General features: G+C 39.6%; 1 protein-coding gene across 3 annotated transcripts in view; it reads right to left on the bottom strand.

Annotated features, from left to right (window-relative positions):
• The window catches only part of LOC122563205 (protein FAM107B-like), a 43,044-nt gene extending 22,707 nt beyond the window's left edge, over window positions 1–20,337 (bottom strand). For all 3 annotated transcript variants that reach the window (XM_043716761.1, XM_043716762.1, XM_043716763.1), the window contains exons 1-2: window positions 19,959–20,337; window positions 14,222–14,366 (exon numbers count right to left, since the gene is read on the bottom strand). In XM_043716761.1, coding sequence (XP_043572696.1) covers window positions 14,222–14,366; window positions 19,959–20,074 — 261 coding nt within the window. In that variant the 5' untranslated portion in view covers window positions 20,075–20,337. The remainder of the gene's footprint in view (window positions 1–14,221; window positions 14,367–19,958) is intronic.
• Window positions 20,338–20,572: the final 235 nt, after the last annotated feature.

Genomic DNA, 20,572 nt, shown 5'->3' with positions numbered 1-20,572 from the left:
GGTTGGACAGGCTGGACTTGTTTTCATTGGAGTTTAGAAGAACTATCGGTGACTTGACAGAAGTGTACAAGATTCTGAATGGTGTTGACAAGGTGAATATGGAAAGAATGTTTCCTTGTATGGATCAGTCTAAAACTAATGGGTACTATTTTAAAAATAGGGGTCACCATTTTAGGGACAAAGATGCAGAAACTATTTTCTCTGAGGGTTGTGCAACTTTAGAACCCTCTACCTCATTAAACAATGAATGAAGGCTCATTAAATATTTTTAAGTCAGAGGTAGATAAATTCTTGTGAGGCAAAAGAATCAAAGATTATCAGGGATTGATGGGAATGTAGAATTTGAAACGTAAATAGATTGGCCGCGATCATATTGAATGGTGGAATGAACTTGAGGAGCTGAATGGTCTACTTCTACTCCTAATTTATACGTGCAAATATTCCTTCCTAACTTCTGGTTCTCATGTTCAAAAAACACCAGGTTGCATTTATAAAGGACATTGAACATAGTAAAAGTTTCAAGATACTGTCGAGGATTATTATAGTACAAATATTGGCACTGAGCAACATGAGATATTATGGCAAATGACCAGTTTTCAAACAATGTTAAAGGATTAAAGAGAGAAAAAAAAGGCAGAAGGAGGGAATTCTGGAGATTTGAAATATGGCACTTTAAGGCAAGACCACTGGTGAAGTGATTTAAATGAGGATGTACACAAGGCTCCAATTGGAGGAGCACAGATGTCCTTGAGGGTTGTAGGACTATCACAGATAACAAAGGGGGGGAAGAACAAGGCCATGAGGAGTTTGAAAGCAAGGATGAGAATTTTCAAATCAAAGTGTTTGTTTGATTTGGGTCATCTTCTTTGTCTTTGGTTAAACTTAAAATTGTTTATTGTAAGCAGCAGACAGAATCTGAGGTTATGAGGTAGGAGCGAGAGGAGGAAGTTGAAAGTGTGAGACAGAGTGACACAAAAAAAACACAGATTTATCCATACATTTCAATTTTAAATGATTGTTGAGAAAGTAGATCTCAGTTTTACCTCAGTTTTCAGCAGGATGGTAACTGTTACTTTCCACATTAAAGGGTAATAATTTGTGATAATGGCAATTATAATTGTGAAGAATATTTACATGGATTTAGTGTTTGGTTTTGTACTGTTTACTTTCCTTAGATATTTCTATCCTGTGGTTGACACCCTGAAAATACTGTACTACGTTCTTTCTAATATCATCTATATTGTAAGAAAGGAAGATTCATTCAAAATTGAGTTGTAAAATAACTCCTCGGGGAGACTTGTGAATATCTGGAATTCTCTACTCCAGAGAATTGTGCAGATGAGATCATTGTAAATATTTAAAGATCTAAATACATTTTTTTGGAATATTGAGGAGTTGAGGGCTATGACATGTTGGCATGAAAGAGGAGTTGTGATATGGAACAGATCAGCCATTATCTTATAAATGCTGGGCAAGCTTGAAGGAACAATGGCCTGTGCTTGCTCCTATTTATCATGTGCTTACATTTGCCATAGGCCTCAGACGTTTGTTTCTTTGAGATGCAGATGGTACTAGTGAGGTGATCCTTAATTGCTATGCCTAATAAGGTGGCATGGTAGCTCAGTTGGTAGCACTGTTGCTGCAGAGCACCAAGGTCCCAGGCTTGATTCCAGTCTTGGGTAACTGTTTGTGTGGAGTTTGCACATTTGCCCTGTGTCTGCATGGGGGTTTGCTCTGGTTTCATCCCACAATCCAAAGATGTGCTAGCCAGGTGAATCGGCCATGTTAAATTGACCATAGTGTTAGGTGCATTAGTCAGAGGGAAATGAGTTTGGGTGGGTTACTCTTCTGGGAGGGTCGGTGTGGACTTGTTGGGCTAAAGGGCCTATTTCCACACTGTAGGGAATCTAATTGCCCTTGAAAAGATGGTGAGTTACCTTCTTGAATCATTGCAATCCATTTATTATAGAAAACCGCACAATGATGTTAGGGAAGGAATTTCAGATTTTTTTGACCTAGCTTTAGTGAAGCAATGGCAATACATTGCTAGGTCTGGTTGGAGGGCAAATTAGGTATGTTTGATGCTGCTCCTGGCATGTCTTGCACTCTTCATTGTACCAGCATTGATCCCCTGGGTTTGATGGTAATGATAGAGGGCGAATGTGCCAGGTCATATGCTTGTAGATTGTGTTTTGTACAATACTACTACTGCTGCTGATGGTCCCCAGCACCTCATGAATGCCCAGCCTTGGGTTGTTGTTCATTTGAAGTCAGCAGCACAGAACCTGCACATAAATTGGCAAATATACCAATTTATGTTCAATACCCAAGAGCATATAACAAATCAAGAGAATCTAATAATATCCTTTGAAACTTTCTTTGCAAATTTCATGCAAATTGAAAGACAAATTGCAGAAAGGGAAAAGGTGATTCAGTGCAACCAATCTGTTCCTTTTATAGATTGTTAAAAAAGTATTTTCAGTGATGTATTCTTTTTGACTGCTTTCACAATTTCAGATTATGTCAATTAAGTTTGGTCAATCTGGGATCAATATTTTTCTCTTCTTATATTGCTCACAGGCTATGGAGCGTTGATATGGAGGAGCCAGTGTTGGACTGGGGTGGACAAAGTTATAAATCACACAACAGCAGGTTATAGTCCAACAGGTTTATTTGGAATCACAAGCTTTCAGATGATGAAGGAACAGCATTCTGAAAGCTTGTGTTTCCAAGTAAGCCTGTTGGCAGCATTCTGAAAGCTTGTGTTTCCAAGTAAGCCTGTTGGACTTTAACCTGGTGTTGTGTGATTTTTAGCTGTGTGTGTGTGTGTGTGTGTTCCAAACTCCTCTCTATTTATGTTTTGAATCTGTGCATTTCTAGGGTTATCCAATGATCACTTGCCTCTCTCCTATTTTGAATTCTTGTCCTATTCTCCTCAGTTCTTTGCAGCTTCCACATGCTGTTTTTCCTATTGGGCTCCAATATCTGGGTTCCACATTTCAAAGGCAAGCATTTCATTCTCTACAATCCAGAAGCATCACTTCCATACACTCCTGGAGCTGCAGAGACCAGGCAAAAAGCAATGTCATGTGTAACAATATTCTGGCTTTAAGAGGTGTGTTTTGTCCTATTTTATTTTATGAACAGAGGTTGAGACAGAGGTACTGAGTGCTCTGCTTCAAGCCAATAAAAGTAAACAGCTTGTGAGGCCTTGGGAATTTTTTAAAACGTTGGAACAATAGAAGCAGCCTAAATGGATGGAGTCAAGCTCCACAGAACTAGGATTTTTAATTTGGCTTTCATTAGCTCTTGGGGTTGTAAAAGCTGCAAAATCTATCTCTCTGCTACAGCTAAAAGCTTGGGTTCTTTTTGTGCTGCTAGAATTGCATGTGAGACAATCCATGTAACTGAATTTGCTTTTGCCAAGGGTGTGCTTATGATATGTTTCTATATTGGAACACTCAGTGAGTAGTTTGTTATTTTGTTAATTATTTCAATAGAGTTACAGTTAAGCCAATTCTTGGCACTTGCTTGTAAAATAAGTAAAGTTAGGGTCTAGGCTGTCCCTTTGACACAGAACGTAGAACATAGAACAATAGAGCAGAGAACAGGCCCTTCAGCCCTCAATGTTGTGCCGACCTGTGAACTAATCTAAGCCCATCCCTCTACACTATCCCATCATCATCCATGTGCTTATCTAAGGATTGTTTAAATCTCACTAATGTGGCTGAGTTAACCACATTGGCAGTCAGGGCATTCTATGCTCTTACCACTCTTTGAGTAAAGAACCTGCCTCTGACATCTGTCTTAAATCTATCACTCCTCAATTTGTAACTATGCTCCCTCGCACAAGCTGACATCATCATTCAAGGAAAAAGACTTTCACTGTCTACCCTACCTAATCCTCTGATCATCTTGTACATTTCTATCCAATCACCTCTTAGCCTTCTTCTTTCCAATGAGAACAGACCCAAGTCTCTCAGCCTTTCCTCATAAGACCTTCCCTCCAGACCAGACAACATCCTGGTAAATCTCCTCTGTACTTTTCCCAATGCTTCCATATCCTTCCTGATGTACACCAGAACTGCACACAATATGGAGAAAGTGAGGACTGCAGATGCTGGAGATCAGAGCTTAAAAATGTGTTGCTGGAAAAGCGTAGCAGGTCAGGCAGCATCAAAGGAGAATGAGAAACGCGTTTCGGGCATAAACCCTTCTTCAGGAATGAGGAGGGTGTGCCAAACAGGCTAAGATAAAAAGTAGGGAGGAGGGACTTTGGGGGAGGGGCGTTGGGAATGCGATAGGTGGAAGGAGGTTAAGGTGAGAGTGATAGGCCGGAGATGAATGCAGATTTCTCCAGCTTCCTCATTTCCCCTCCCCCCACCTTTTCTCAGTCCCAACCCTCAGATTCAGCACCGCCTTCTTGACCTGCAATCTTCCTCCCGACCTCTCTGCCCCCACCCCCTCTCTGGCCTATCACCCTCACCTTAACCTCCTTCCACCTATCGCATTCCCACCACCCCTCCTCCATGTCCCTCCTCCCCACCTTTTATCTTAGCCTGTTTGGCACACTCTCCTCATTCCTGAAGAAGGGCTTATGCCCGAAACGTCGATTCTACTTCTCCTTTGATGCTGCCTGACTTGCTGCGCTTTTCCAGCAACACATTTTTAAGCTCTGTACACAATATTCCAAGCACGTCTGCACTAGCGTTTGGTATAGTTGCAGCATGATATTACAGCTCCAGAACTCAATCCCTCTACCAATAAAACTTAAAACATTGTATGCCTTCTTAATAGCACTATCAACCTGGGTGGCAACTTTCAGGGATCTATGTACATAGACTCCAAGATCCCTCTGCACATCCATACTACTAAGAATCTGTCCATTGACCCAGTATGCTGCCTTCCTGTTATTCTTCCCAAAGTGAATCAGCTCACATTTATATGCATTGAACTCCATTTGCCACCTCTCAGTGCAATTCTACAGTTTATCCAAGTCCACCTGCAATGTGCAACATATTTCCACACTGTCTACCACTCCACCGACTTTAGTGTCATCTGCAAACTTACTAACCCATCCACCTGTGTCTAAATCATTTATAAAAATAACCAGCAGCAGTGGTCCCAAAACAGATCCTTGTGGCACACCTTAGTAAATGGACTCCAGGCTGAATATTTTCCATCAACCACCACTCACTGCCTTCTTACTGAAGGCCAGTTTCTGATCCAAACTGCTAAATCACCTTTAACCCCATGCCTCTGCATTTTCTCCATCTGCCTACCATGTAGAACCTTATCAAAGGCCTTACTAAAGTCCATGTACACCACGTCAACTGCCCTCCCCTCACCTACATGCTTTGTCACCTTCTCAAAAACTCAATGAGGTTTGTGAGACAGGACCTGCCCTTGACAAAACCATGTTGACTATCTCCAATCAAATTGTTGCTTGCTGGATGATTATAAATCCTGTCTCTCGTAATCATTTCCAAAACTTTAATACAACAGACGTAAGGTTTGCTTGTCTATCATTACCTGGGTCATCTCTACTGCCCTTCTTGAACAGGGGCACAACATTTGCAATCCTCTAGTCCCTGGATTAAACCTGTAAACAATGAAGACTGAAAGATCAAAGCCAAAGGCTTCAACAACTCCTCCCTAGCTTTCCAGAGAATCCTCAGATAAATCCCATCCGGCCCAGGGGACTTTCACTCCTTCTTAAATTGATAACACCTCTTCCTTACTAACCTGGATCCTTTCTCATCTAATATCTCATATCTCATTCTTATCCTTTATAATATGCTCCTTTTCCTAAGTGAAAAGTGATGAGAAATATTAATTTAGCACCTCTCCGATCTCCACAGGGTCCACACCACAATTTCCCACTTCTGTCTTTGACTGGCCCTATTCCTACTCTAGTCGTCCTTTTGTTCTTCACATACCTGTAGAAAGACTTGAGGGTTCTCCTTTATTCTACCTGCTAAAGACTGCTTATGTCCACACTTGCTCTTCTTAACTCTCTCTTTAAATCTTTCCCAGCTAATCTATAACTCTCCATCGCCTCATCTGAACCATCTCATCTTATCATCACATAAGCCTCCTTCTTCCACTTAACAAGAGATGCAATGTCTGTAGTAAACCAAGGTTCACTTCCTCCCTGTCTGACAGGGACATACCTATCAAGGACATACAATATTTGTTCCTTAAACCAGCTCCACATTTCGATTGTCCCCATTCCCTGCATTTTGCTACCACATTCTATGCATCCTAAGTCTTGCCTAATCGCATTATAATTGCCCTTTCCCCATCTATAACTCTTGTCTTGTGGCATGTGCCTGTCCCTTTCTATCGCTAAACTAAACATAACCGAATTATGGTCACTTTCTCCAAAGTGCTCACCTACCACTAAATCAAACACCTGGCCTGGTTCATTACCAAGCACCAGATCCTCGCCTTTTGTTGGCCTTTCGACATACTGTGTCAGGAGACCCTCCTGCACACATGGGACAAAAACTGGTCCATCTGACGTACTAGAGTTATAACAATTCCAGTCATTGTGGGGAAGTTAACGTCCCCCATAATGACCACCCTGTTCCTTTCACTCCAACCCAAAATCGTTCTGCGATCCTCTCCTCCACATCCTTGGAACTCTGTGGAGGCCTATAAAAAAACTCTCCTCTCCTGTTTCATACAACTACAGTAGATGAGTCCTCATCAAAAGTTCTTTCAACCGCCGTTAATAGTCTATGTACATAGATCCCTGAAAGTTGCCACCCAGGTTGATAGTGCTATTAAGAAGGCATACAATGTTTTAAGTTTTATTGGTAGAGGGATTGAGTTCTGGAGCTGTAATATCATGCTGCAACTATACCAAACGCTAGTGCAGCCTTGACTAATAAGGCCACACCTCCCCCTCTTTTACCGCCTTCCCTGATCTGAATGAAAGATCTAAATCCTGGAACCTGCAACATCCATTCCTGACCCTGCTCCATCCATGTCTCTGAAATGACCATAACATCAAAGTCCCAGTTACCTATCCATGCTGCAAGCTCACCTACCTTAATTCGGATACTTCTGGCGTTGAAGTAAACACACTTCAAACCCAGTTTGCTGTCTGCCAGTACATTCCTGTGACCATGAAATCCTGTCCCTGTCTTCCCTACTCTCATCCTCCTGTGTACTGGAACTACAACACAGGTTCCCATCCCCCTCCTGAGCTAGTTTAAACCCACCCGAATAGCACAAGCAAATTTCCTATCCCCTCTGGTTCAAGTGAAGATCTTCCTGTTTGTGGAGGTCCCACCTTCCTCAGAATGAGCCCCAATTATCCATACACCTGAATCCCTCCTTCCTGCACCTTCCTTGCAGCCACGTGTTCAGCTGATATCTCTCCCTATTCCTTGCCTCGCTATCACGTGGCATGGGTAACAAACCAGTGGTAACAACTCTGTTTGTTCTAGCTCTCAGCTTCCACCCTAGCTCCTTGAAATCCTGCTTTACATCGCTTTCCCTCTTTCTACCTATGTCATTGGTACCTATGTGGACCATGACTTGGGGCTGGTCTCCCTTTCCCTTCAGGACCCCAAAGACACGAGCTGAGACATCATGGACCCTGACAGCTGGGAGGCAACACACCAACCATGACTCTTGTTCGTTCCAACAAACCTTCTAACCCTGTAACTATTGAATCCCCAATGACTAACACTCTCCTCCTTTCCCTCCTTCCCTTCTGTGCAACAGGGATAGACGTGGTGCCAGAGACCTGCACCCCACTACATGTCCCTGGTAAGTCATCCCCCCCCAACAGTATCCAAAACAGTATCCTTGTTTTTCAGGGGAACATCCACAGGGGATCCCTGCACTGACTGTTTTGAGGGGGTTTGGTTTGGTCCATCACAAATTTCTTAGCAATGCATCCCAAGAAGGCTAAAAAGGAGAGCGAAGTTATTTTCCCTGAGGATAGCAACAACAGCCCATCCCTACTGACAAAGGCTTGATAGAGGTGATGTGGAGGTCAGCAACTATTGGTAGATCATGAGAACCTGGTTTCAGTGCTCCAAATGGATGAATGATCTGATGCACTCTGTCGGAGTACGTACCATGGTGTACTCAATAGTTTAAGGTCCTGAGTATGAGTTAGGATTATAAGGCTTTCTCTGGGTCTCAGGCATCTTCATTAGATATCCATACACAATCAATGTCTGTCACTCATTGCAGATAGCACTGTCACACCATTAACCATAGTGGTACTTCCTCTCACAGATCTGCCTGTTTTCACACTTCAGACATAAAAGATGCTTAAAAACTCAGCAGCTCATTCATGATCAGGTCTCTGACCTTTCATCACAACGCAGAGAAAAATAGCTTTTCGCCAACAGTTTGCATCAGACACAACCATAAATGATGGTCTTTTGAATTGAGTCTTCTTTTGAATTCAGCTCTACTTGCCTGCAATGGTCAGTTTTGCTTGTGTTGCTGCTTTGCTTGGCCAGGCTTCACCCCTAACAATAGATGTGTTTAACTACAACAAGCTAGATTATGTATAATTGCAACTTCTCATAAACTGATCAATATTGTTAAGTTTCACCCCTTACACAATATGCATTTAGATACATAAAGCAGACTGCATATGACTGAGACTGCTCGTGAGCTGATTGATCTGGTCAGATTTCACCCCTTATATTTCTGCAAGAAATGGCTTGTTTGTGAAAGAGCCAAGTTAGTGAACTAATTTGTACTATCACATCTTGGAGGAAGTAGTACATCCCACAAATAGTACACTGCCTTGTAGATATTGTCAGCTTTATGAAAATATAGGTATGAAATTAAATACAATAGTTGTGCAAAACAATTTGGAGGTTCAGATGCATAGATCTTTAAAATGTCATGAACAGGTGCAGGAAATAATCAAAAAAGCAAACAGAACATTATTTTCTAAGTATCAGTCGCATCCTCTATAACAGATTCTAGCATTTTCCCCACTACTAATGTAAGGCTAACAAGATATGTAGTTCCTATTCTTTCTCATTCCCTTCTTATCATGGAGTGGCATTTGATAGTTTCCAACCCAAAGGAATCATTCCAGAATCGATAGAATATAGGAAGAAAACCATTATTTCATTGGCTGTCTTAGCAGCCACCTACTTTGGAGGACTTAATTGTAAATGTTTAACCCATGGTTGGGGACCTGAAGTTTTGCCTCCTATCCAAATACGTTCTCCTGTCCACCCTTCTAGAAATCTTGGTGGGCACAGAACGTTTTGCCCCCATTATTTCTGTATCATCACAGTCAACATGTCTCCTGTGCACAGTTCACAAGTTTACTATTCTTCTATTTCTTCCCCTAATTAATTTATTTGACCACCCTTCTGCTTTCTCTCTATTTTCATGTAGATTCTTTTGTTTTGACCATTAATTGTATACTTTTGATACATTGATATGAAACCCTGGCTACAATTTGGAAGGCCTTTCATATTTGCATCAAACTTGTTAGTCCTCAATTTCATGCTTTGGTTAAATTGTAAAATTTCTCAAGAGTCAGTTAGTATTCAAGATCCTGAATTAATGGCAATAGTGTTCATGTTGCCCAACCAAATCTGCATTAGCTCATGTTAGGGTAGGGTACAGATGTAGGGGTTCTGCCAAGAAAAGCTAAGCAGCTTCATTTGGAGTATAAGTTAGAGGAAACTTGAAACAAGCAAAACATGTTTGAACCTGATGAGGTGGGAGAAAGTTACTGAAATAATGTTCAAATAAACTTAAAGTAAAATGCTGATTAAAAATTATAAATAATTTAAATGGCCGGGTAGAGTTACATGGTCACATGGCATGGATCAGCAGTGTTGAACCTCCACAAGAATCTAACAATGATACAGAGAGTGTTGGAAAGGAATATCTCACAGGCCCTATCTTATTAAACACATTATACAATAGGGCCACCCAATTGTGGTTGCATTGTTGATTCTTAAATGAAAAATGAGTAAGAGGCATATCCTCACTGAACATGTTGGACTGGATTTTTGCGGAGGATGGGTGAAAGTTGAAATCAGGAAACAAACTGATGCAACTGACTGATCTCCTATAATAGGGGTCCTCCCCATCAAAGTTTCATTCAAGGGAGAGTTGGAGTTGAGCCTGCCATCTCCAGAAACAGTCCCATGGTGACCACTGTGATGTTGACCATGCTGGCAGGCTACAATGCCTGACTCCATTTCCTGGAACATTGATCCAGTTTTAACAGTAAATGTAATACCCTCAAACTCCCACTTCCCTCCCCTCAACCCACCAAACCATGCCCCATCCTGCCTCATTTTCTCCTGCCTCCTCCAAACAAGCAGAGGGTTAGCTGTCAGAACTACCCCTCGTAGTTCTCAAACAACAAGGGACTATTGAAATCACAAAAACAAATTGCTATTATTTTCTGATGGCCTGTCTAATTGACTGTTGCTGTTCTACATTTGTAATATCTCTGGCCATTTATTGTAATAGACAGACTACACAATATTTTCACTAGTTTTAAAAGCATAAGAGCATGTTTCCGAATGAGAAAATTACTCTCCAAAATTACACAATGCTGATCAATGTAATAATGATGTAAAGGCCAACTTAGGTTTGTGGCAGAGCTGTATTATTAATCACTGCATTGGAAACACATGTATCTTCCTATAGCATCAAACTATTGAAGCTGAAAGATCAGATATTTTGTTTCATATTTTAAAACCTGTAAATAATATTTCTAGGAGCAGGTTACTGTTTTCCTTGGTTCTCCACTTTGGTCTGGGGTTCCTTTGTCGTTCATGCCTTCACTGAGGGGCAGCGTATCACGTACACATATGTTAAGGGCTCAACTCCATGTAGGGGTAATATATTGCCCATTCTCACAATGGAGCTGGCAGAATGCTACATGCAGGCTAGATACCCAAACCCTTATCGAATGGCAGTGAAAATAGCTGGACATGTGAATGATTGGTGGGAATCCTGGAATCGGATTCCGCTTTGTAGTGTTTCTGAGTCGACTTGAGTTGATGAAAATTTGGGCCATTATCTCAATTGTCACGTTTGCATGACATAAGAACATAAGGGTAGGAGTTTGGCTGAAGGCATATCATAACCATGAGTCAGAACCCTGAAGTGCTATAGACATTTCTAACTTGTACTTCCAAACCCTGAACCTGACTCTAATCCTCATTTGTTCACTCTGAATCTTAGCAGCCAGCTAGCTAGTAAACTAGACAAACAGGAAAAAGGACAAATCTTTCACTCTGAATGCTGGAATTTAATACTGGTTGAAGGGATTGCAACTAATCTACAAAACTAAGGATTTTGAAATCAAATGGTCAAATTCCAAAGTAAAGATTACCAATAACCTCCACTGCAATAGTCTCAGCATTCTACTGTCTTCGCAAACAATTCAGAAGTTGATCTGTAAATCTGTTTTTGTAAGTTTTATCTTTTATCAGTTAGTTCTAATCTGTGTTGTGCTATTAATTCTTTTTATGCTTAGTAACCAATTAGCACAATCTTCATTAACTCAAGAAAGCTTGATTAAATTGATTATTTTTAAATTCATTTGGCTGGAGAAAGGCATCCACAAGGAAAGGAATTTTTTTTATATTGACCTTGTTGTATCCAACTAGGGGGACAGGTTGAGCCACTTCATTCCTCCTCACCTGAGAAATTAACAATTTAGGGTGTTCTGCCTCAAACCATTACAAACTGGGGGCCTCAGTCAGCTCTGGAGGTACAAATTGTGGTGGTCTCTGGGATTTAGATCGACATGTGAACAACATTAGAGTGTGCACATTGTTACTTTGTAAATTTTTTTTAAATGCAAAACGTTTTCTTCAGTTTGCACTGCCACAACATAGAATTGTCTGCAATCGATGTAAGAACTCTTGAGTAGAATTAGCGAAAGTTACTTCTGAGGAATCAAAGATTCTGTTCCTTGAACAGTTAAAGCATTTTGTACAGCATTTGGGATTAGGATTTCACCTGAGCCAGAAAACCCAAAATTTTAAAAGATGACAGTGACAGTGAAACAGAAATATTAAAATTGGGGAAATAGCAATCAGGATTTCATGAAAAAGAAAAGGAAAAAGAAAGGCAAAAAGGAAAAACAGAAATGGGGAAAAAACAAGGAGGAAGAGACAATTTAAGGAAAGTGGCAGGAAAGGGAGTTTGAACTAAGACAGCTGAAACTGAAAGACAAGAATGCTAGGATTTCTTTTTATTCATTCAGTGGGCAGCACAGTGGCTCACTGGTTAGTACTGCTGCCGCAGAACATCAGCAACCAGGGTTCGATCCCAGCTTTGGGTAATGGTCTGCGTGGAGTTTACATGTTCTCCCCCTGTCTGTGTGGGTTTCCTGAGTGCTCCGGTTTCCTCCCACAGTCCAAAGATGTGTATGTTAGGTGAATTGGCTATGCTAAATTGCCCCTGGTGTTCAGGGATGTGTCGGTTTGGGGATTGGTCAGGGATAAATATAAGATAGTATGGGAACTGGTGTGGTGGTTTACTCTTCAGAGGGTCAGTGTGGATTTATTGGGTTGAAGGGCATATTTTCCACACTGTATGGATTCTATGATTCATGGGATGAGGGTGTCACTGGCTAGGCCAGCACTTGTTGCCCATCCTTAATTACCCAGAGGACAGTTAAGAGTCAACCACATCACTGTGGGTCTGGTGTCACATGTAAGTCCAAATCAGGTAAAGATGACATTTCCTTCTCTAAAAGATTAGTGAACCTGATGGGTTTATCTGAAAATCAACAATGAATTCATGGTCATCATTAGACACTTAATTTTAGATTTCTTTTATGGAATTCAAACTCTCCTTAGCCGGATTTGAATTCAGGTCCCCAGAACATTACCTGGATCTCTGGATTAACAATCTAGCATTAATACTATTCGGCCCGCTTTATAAAATCTCACGAGTATGGCTTGCTCAGACTTGAGGGTGAAAACAACTTGGTTTGCACACAGAATTCATGAGTTTGATGAGACAGAGGTAGAAGCTCCTTTGATCTCTTCAAGCAAGTAGCAATGCAGCTAAAGTGGCCATTTCAACATGATTTCTGCAGTGTGATCTCTCAGGAAAGCACAAAAGCTTTGCTCCCTTTTCCTGAGAATAGTGCCATTGATTATGATGCAGTTAAAAAAAGGTAATCTTAAGTGCACCCTAATTAGTGCTGGAGACATGCCATCAAAAGTTCCATACCCTCAGGCAATGGTTTGATTAGATGTACCTGAAATTGGAAAAGCTTAATCACATTGTTTTTGACCAGTGACAATGGACACTTATGAAAAGCTCAGTGAACTATTTATTTTTGAGGAGTTCAAGAACTTCATATCCTTCCCAATAAGGATGCATTGTGAAACAGATTCACTGGATTCAGACAGGCAGCAACTCTGGCAGATAATTATGAGCTGGTCCACAAACCCCTATTCCAGAAGAGAACTTTTCCGAACCATCCCAAACCAACTGGAAAGGCTAGAGTTGGAACGAGTTATAGTACCCATGTGAGAGGCAGAAGTGCTGGGATAGGGATGAAAAGTATCATGCAGAGATGAAAGATGAGGCCAAGTAACCTGTGCCCAGGAGAATGATAACTGCAAGAGAAGGAATCAATTTTTAAATTAAGCTTGTTGCAACCAATCGAGGGAATGAGTGAATAAAGGGGAGCTAGTTCATCCCAGCCTCACCCAGGAGGTTGACAATTTGAGGAATCATAATAAATTGGGGAATGTTGGCAGGTGCCTGGATTCAATTTGGAATGGGCATTTGAAACTGCACTGGATGGGCTATGCTTCATGTTTCCAATAAACATCACAAATCATCAAATATAACAGTGCACACTATAGTAAATTAAATGTATTTTAATTCTAAAAATTTTTACAAATGTTTATTATTGTTTTTAAACCATAAAAGTGAGCATGATTCGAAAACTCTTGCTGAACCAACACAGTTAGTGGACCATATCACTTTGACTTGAGATATGGCCAGTTTAGTAAATGATGGCCAATATTTGCAAAGTTAACATATGCATGTGCGATACAGTTGTCTGCATTGTATGAGTGCACACAAGTTGTTTTCTAACAAAATGTATGCATGTCTGTAAATCTGTGTCATTGTAGCCACACTGGTGTTTGTCACCAAATTCTATTGGACAATGTTATCATTGAAACTGTGGTTGATGGTGGACTAATGAGATCAGATCAAAGCATACCTGCTCCAGTTTCTGATATCTTTTCTTTAGCTCCTCCTCAAAATCTGTTTTTGTTTGCTTCGCTTTTTCCTGCTCTCTCGGTAAGTTACATTTTCGTTGTTCCATCACCTGTTGTAGTTCAGGTTTATTTTGTAGAACAACACCTCTAGGAGAAGGAAAAGGGAGAGATTGTCTAATATAGACTTTTCTTCTACAGCATTTTACATGTCAATGGTCCATCAAAATCCAAAGTCTAATTTGTTAATTCAAATTCAAGTTACAATTTAAAGCTGTTAAGTTCTCCTGTTCTGTTAAGAAGGGCATTTAAATGGTAATCGATATAAAACAATGAGCACATAATTCATACTTGCCAGCAGCACTGCTCAATAGTAACACGCTTGCACATTATAAATTTATTTTATTCTTAGATGATTCACCAATTCACCGGAACCGCACCCAGTTGCACTCGATGATCAGTTAGATAAACACTGCTACCAGGCAGTTGTGCACTGTATTTCACCACTGGCATTATGTTTCCAAGTGTTACTTTTATGTCAATTCAATTTTTATGGTTGATTAGCAATTTTGTTCTGCAAAATTAATATTAGTTATATAGATCAGTGATAACCAGTTTCTTTCTTGACAGGCAAGGAACCACTAAAGATACTTAAACAAATCATTGTGCTACAACATGTATAGACCCTTCCTATGAATTTTCACCACCAATCTCAAATATCTATCCAACTGAATTCTTTAGCTGTTTGCTTTTAAAATTTTATGTAGATATTGGATGTTGAAAAAGCACATTTACCCCTCCAGAAAATATCTTTTAAAAAAGCTACAAACTATTTGCCAAATTTTTGCAACACAGTTTATCACTATAGTTAAAAACTACAGATTAGTGAGCTTTAATTTTCAAGCTTGTGAGTTTAATTGAAACACAGTATTATAGTAACTTAAATTTATATCAGAGGGTGCATCCTGAATATTGTGCATAATATTAATCACAAAGGTGTTTCAGTACTGAAAAAAGCCATTCAATTGTATTGTGTATGCACTAGCTCTCCAAGTGAACATTATGATTTAGAATCATTTTTCTGTCTTTTCTCAATGCCCTTGTACATTGCTTCTATTCAAGTAACTATCCAATACCATCTTGAATGCTTGAATTGAACATTCCTTCACCACATTTCCAGGCCATTCAATCCAGCATGTAACAAGTCATAGAGTCATAGAGATGTTCAGAATGGAATCAAATCCTTTGGTGCAACTTGTCCATGCCAACCAGATATCCTAAATTAATCCAGTCCTATTTGCCAGCATTTGGCCCATATCCTTTCAAGCCCTTCCTACTCCTGCACCCATCCAGACCTGTTTTAAATGTTGTAATTTTACCAGCCTCCACTAACTCCTCTAGCAGCTCATTCCATACACTCACCACCCTCTGGATGAACATGTTGTCCCTGAGGTCCATTTTAAATCTTCCCCCTCTCACCTCGTTGTGTGGAAAAGTTTTATTCTCATTTTACTCTTGCTTCTTTTGCAAATTACTTTAAATCTGTGTCTTTTTACACATGATCCTTTTATGAGCAGGAATAGTTTCTCCCTATCTACTCTATCCAGCCCCTCATTATTTTGAAAACTTCTACTAGAGCTAGGGGCCTTCATAGGTGAAGGAATGGATATCAGTGAAGGAAAGATGGCATTAACTATCAAAATCAAGGAACACAGAACTCTGGAGGCTTTGCAGAGCTGAATGATGTGAAACTCTCGGTGTTGCCATAAAATGAATGAATACAAGGATGAGAATCTTAAATTGGAATGATACTGGGGAACAGAACTTCTCAAGGACAGAATGCTGATTGAGCTATGGACAGCAGTTTTTGATGAATTACGGTTTACACAGTTTGGATACTGACTAGGAGAGCATTAGAATAACTGAGACTGGAGGTGACAAAGACATGGATGAATGTTTCATCAGCAAAATGGCTGAAGCACTTTGAAATTTGGTCTTACATCTGACCTGATGAGTGCAAGGTGAAAAGCTTTGACAATAAGTCCCTATCTTCAGCAATACTGTAGGTTCAAACTATTTGATTCAATGGAGCACTTATCTGGCAAATTGTGGCTATATTTTAGAATTTATGTGACAAAGCTGCATGTAGTTAGAGCTGTTTATGGGAACCACATGAAGCAAGCTTAGGTTAGTCTTGAAGTTGTGGTTAATAACATTCATTAAACTATGACTGATTTCTATCCACAAAATTACGTTCAGTTTTAGGAGTGGATCATTTAGCTTTTATGTAAACCATTTGTATTAGCTTTAAAACTTAATTAATAAAGCATATGGATATATGCCTTGTGAAGGTTTGTAAACTCCTGACTGAGTTTAATTCTATTGTTTAAGTTTAATTTTCAACACTTCAGATTAAGAATGTGCTGTAGTCACAAATTGGCTAAGAGGGAAATGTGGTCTAAAGGTAGTGTACTTATTTTTAGATTAATGTTTTTGACATAAAATTTTTCTCTCATCCCTTAAGTTAACTTTTCCCTTTGGCAAATAGTAATCTGAGATTTTATACCTCCCAGGTAAAAAACTAAATTATTTATGCTGTAGCATAGTAATAGATCAATGGATTTGAATTAGCATGATCTTGCATGTTTTATATTTGAAATACTTAGTTGTCTTTTTTAAAAGCTGGTGTCTCAGTAGGTATTTGTGGTAAAGCATGCTGTGTTTTCTGGATCTGTATATCAATAACATTTTTTTGTACATGGTATGCCCCAAGAGCTTTACCAATTAGCTGTTAGCGTTTTACGACACAGTTTGGGTAATCTTTCACATTTTATACATGACTCTTATTTAATGATGTTATTTCTTCATGCCTTTTGCAAATCCAGCAAATTGCTGGCATGTTGTGATCATTTGACTGATAATTCTGACTCAGCACAAATAATTCCAGTTTTTAAAATATCTCTTTAAAACACAAGTTATTGGAGGAAGTCACTTGGGGGGAAATGATGACTTTTTTTCTTTATCGATTAACTATTTTAATATAGGGGAGCAGGGCACACAATAAAATTGAAATGTGATCTTCATGTGATCTTTGAGGCCCATCTTTTGGTTTTTTAGCTGCTCCTTTCATACTGACTGCATCACCTAGTAAATTAGTCAAGAATATCATCTCTCTCTCTCTGTCTCTCTATTTTTCCCTGTAACCCCTGCTCACCAGCTAAATATATGTCAAGTGTTGTAGGGAAGAGTAAGACATATATTCTTGACTTGCTTCTTTTGAATTGAGGAAAGAACTGGGATCTTGTTTGCTACTTCAAACCAATACACTTTAAAGACTACAAAAAATAAGCATCACTATTATACTGGAGGGTGCTCATAATAGATAAATTAATTGTCGGTAAGTGCAATGCCTTCAAAAACATGCAGATCAATACAATAGAAACAACAGTCAAAATGCTCTGAATAGAAAGGAAAATCAATTTTCAAAATAGTAAACTTCCAGCTGAATTTGATTGTACAGAAATAATTCAAAAGATTAGACATGCCAGTTGGAAAGAGACATTGTGCATCTAACACTGTACACTGACACAAATGTTGACACTGTAGTTGGAGAGGAAGGAACAAAACTTTAAAGATGAACATAAACTGCAATCTACTGTTAAAGATGCTAAATAGCTACCAAGAAAGCTTTCTTTAGAGCAGAGAAGTTCAGGAAGGAAACCTGAATGAGTGTACAACTTTGAGGGAGACAGATTGGGTAGTTAAAAAGAAATCCCCTCCCTTTTGTTTAGTAGTGGTGTCAATAACCGGGGTATAGAATTAAGATTTGGGGCAGTTGATTGAGAAGGAATTTTCGCCCAGAGTGATATGTCTGCAACTGTGCTGGAAATGGTGAAGGGAGAACCATCACAACAGTTAAGTATTTAGTTGAACACTTGAACTGCCATAGTATATAAGGCTGCTGGCCAAGTGCTGGAAACCTTTATGCTAGGAGATAGATACTTGATGACCATTGTAGATATGACATGTCTAACTCTATGCTGTAAAACTCTTAGACCCTCTGGCTTGTTGAATTGACTTTATATCCAATGTGAAGCAGGCAAGTGAAACTTTGTCCCTAATGAACTTATTATCTGAGGGGGCACAACAGCTGTAGACCTGAGGGATGAATGAAGAATAATCTAGGATACCTGAAGAGGTATTGAAAATTGCTTTTTAAATTGCAATGGACTCTTAAATGAATCGGTGAACGTTGGGTATTTCTAATAGATTTTAAATAAGGAAGGATCTTTCCTGTACTAAAAAAAGTGTGTTGTAATTGGAATAATTGGAAAGTTGAATCACTTGGAAGCAAATATAATGCATATAACAAAGGGTAGGTCTTGTCTGATTTTATCTTTATGACCAGATGCCCAAAATTTATAAGGAAAGTGAAGAAATTGTCACTACTTGCAAAATGCCTTCAGAGTCCACTGACTATCTTCCACAGTAGTACGTTAGGATTGGCAGATGTGGTTGAGGTAGTTATAAATATCTACTTTTAATTATAAAGCAGAATTAATGTTTCGAGTTTAGTAACTCTTTAAAACTGATAACTGATATGAAAAGTTATGACAGGTTTGGGTGGGAAGGAGTGAGTAGATAGATGGAAATGAAGCTCAGAGAGAGAAAGACAGTTAGGCACATAAGGGGATTGTTGATAGTAAGCCAGGGAAGGAGAAAAACTGATAATGGGAACACTGAGTAGGTGAAAGTGGGTTGGCTGTGCTGAAAGGTGCCCATGTCATGACAGGGCCTGGGATTTAGGGTGGGTAAAGGGTATGGAAGGAGGTCTTCACACCCTAAAAATATTGAACATAGTAGAGTCCTGAAGGCTGCAGAGTTGCAAAACAAAGTAAAATACAATACCATTAATTCCAACAGCACCCCTTTACAAAATACCAGGGAAAATATTTTCTCCTTTATCACACATTGGAATTGACTTCACTGTGCCTTGAGTACTATGGTCTTGAGTATCTTATTGTCTCTACCATGAGCATTTGTACAAAAAAAACTTTGACTTTCTCAGCTTTAAATAACAATTTCAAGGTGTTATCCAAACACCCCTGGTGTGGAACTTTCCCTCAGCAGGAGGAATTTAGATTTAACCTTTTTCGTAACCTTCTAAACTATTACCCTTTCTAGGTACAACTGTTTTATGCATCCATCCTCAGCCAAGACTTCTACCAACCCGTCAAACTGAAATCTAAAACCTTTTCAAGCTACGGGTAGTTCCCCTAATCAGGAGTAAAAATAAAGTTCTCACCTTTGAAACTGATGGGGGGCAACCTTTTCACACACAGAATGGTTCATATGTGGAATGAACGACCAGAGGGTGTGATAGCTGCAGATACAGTTACAAAATTTAAAATACATTGGACAAGTACATGAATCAGAAAGGTTTAGAGGAATATGCGGGCAAATGCGCGCAAATGAGGCCAGTTTAGTTTGGGAAACTTGGTGAGCATGGACGAGTTGGACTAAAGGGTCTGTTTCTGTGCTGTATGACTCTATGATTCAATGTTAAAGTGACTAGGGAAGGAGATGAAGTCAATTGTAATGATTTAGAATTTGTGTCAGAGGACAAAGGTAAGTGTTCTGATCTTACCAAGTTTGAAATGGAAGAACATCTTTCGAACAAAAAGGTTTACAAATTCCACAAGGAGCTGTATTTTGAAAATCATTCTATATACCATGACTCACCTCTTTTGAATAAATATTAATTCGCGATGGAGATCTCGATAACTCTTAGAATCTTTCATAGGATTATTTAACTTTTTAGGTGTAATAAGCTCGGTTTTCTCATCTGGCTGAGACATAGCTTTCTGCAATGCATTCTTGGTACCAGACCAGGCATATTCTGCAATAGACAATTGGTTTTAGATCGACATATAAAAACATGACCTAATGCAGCCTAACATCTCTTCATTGTTTAATGTGGGAGTAGCACAAAGTGGAAAGTTTTCAAATGATTAAACACGTTCATTTTTATTGAACAATAGTATATAAAGACATAGAGTCAGAGAGACGTACAGCATGGAAACAGGCTCTTTGATCCATGTCAACCAGATATCCCACCACAATCTAGTCCCACCTGCCAGGACCCGACCCATATCCCTCCAAACCCTTCCTATTCATATACCCATCCAGACGCCTTTTAAATGTTGCAATTGTAGCAGCCTCCACCACTTCCTCTGGCAGCTCATTCCACACGCGCACCACCGTCTGTGTGAAAATGTTGCCATTTAGGTCACTTTTATATCTTTCCCCTCTCGCCCTAAACCTATGTCCTCTAGTTCTGGACTCCCCCGCCTCAG

The sequence above is a fragment of the Chiloscyllium plagiosum genome, chromosome 26, assembly GCF_004010195.1.
Source record: "Chiloscyllium plagiosum isolate BGI_BamShark_2017 chromosome 26, ASM401019v2, whole genome shotgun sequence".
Lineage (NCBI taxonomy): Eukaryota > Metazoa > Chordata > Chondrichthyes > Orectolobiformes > Hemiscylliidae > Chiloscyllium > Chiloscyllium plagiosum.
Note: the sequence above shows the minus strand (reverse complement) of the source record. Positions and strands in the feature narration are given on the sequence as shown.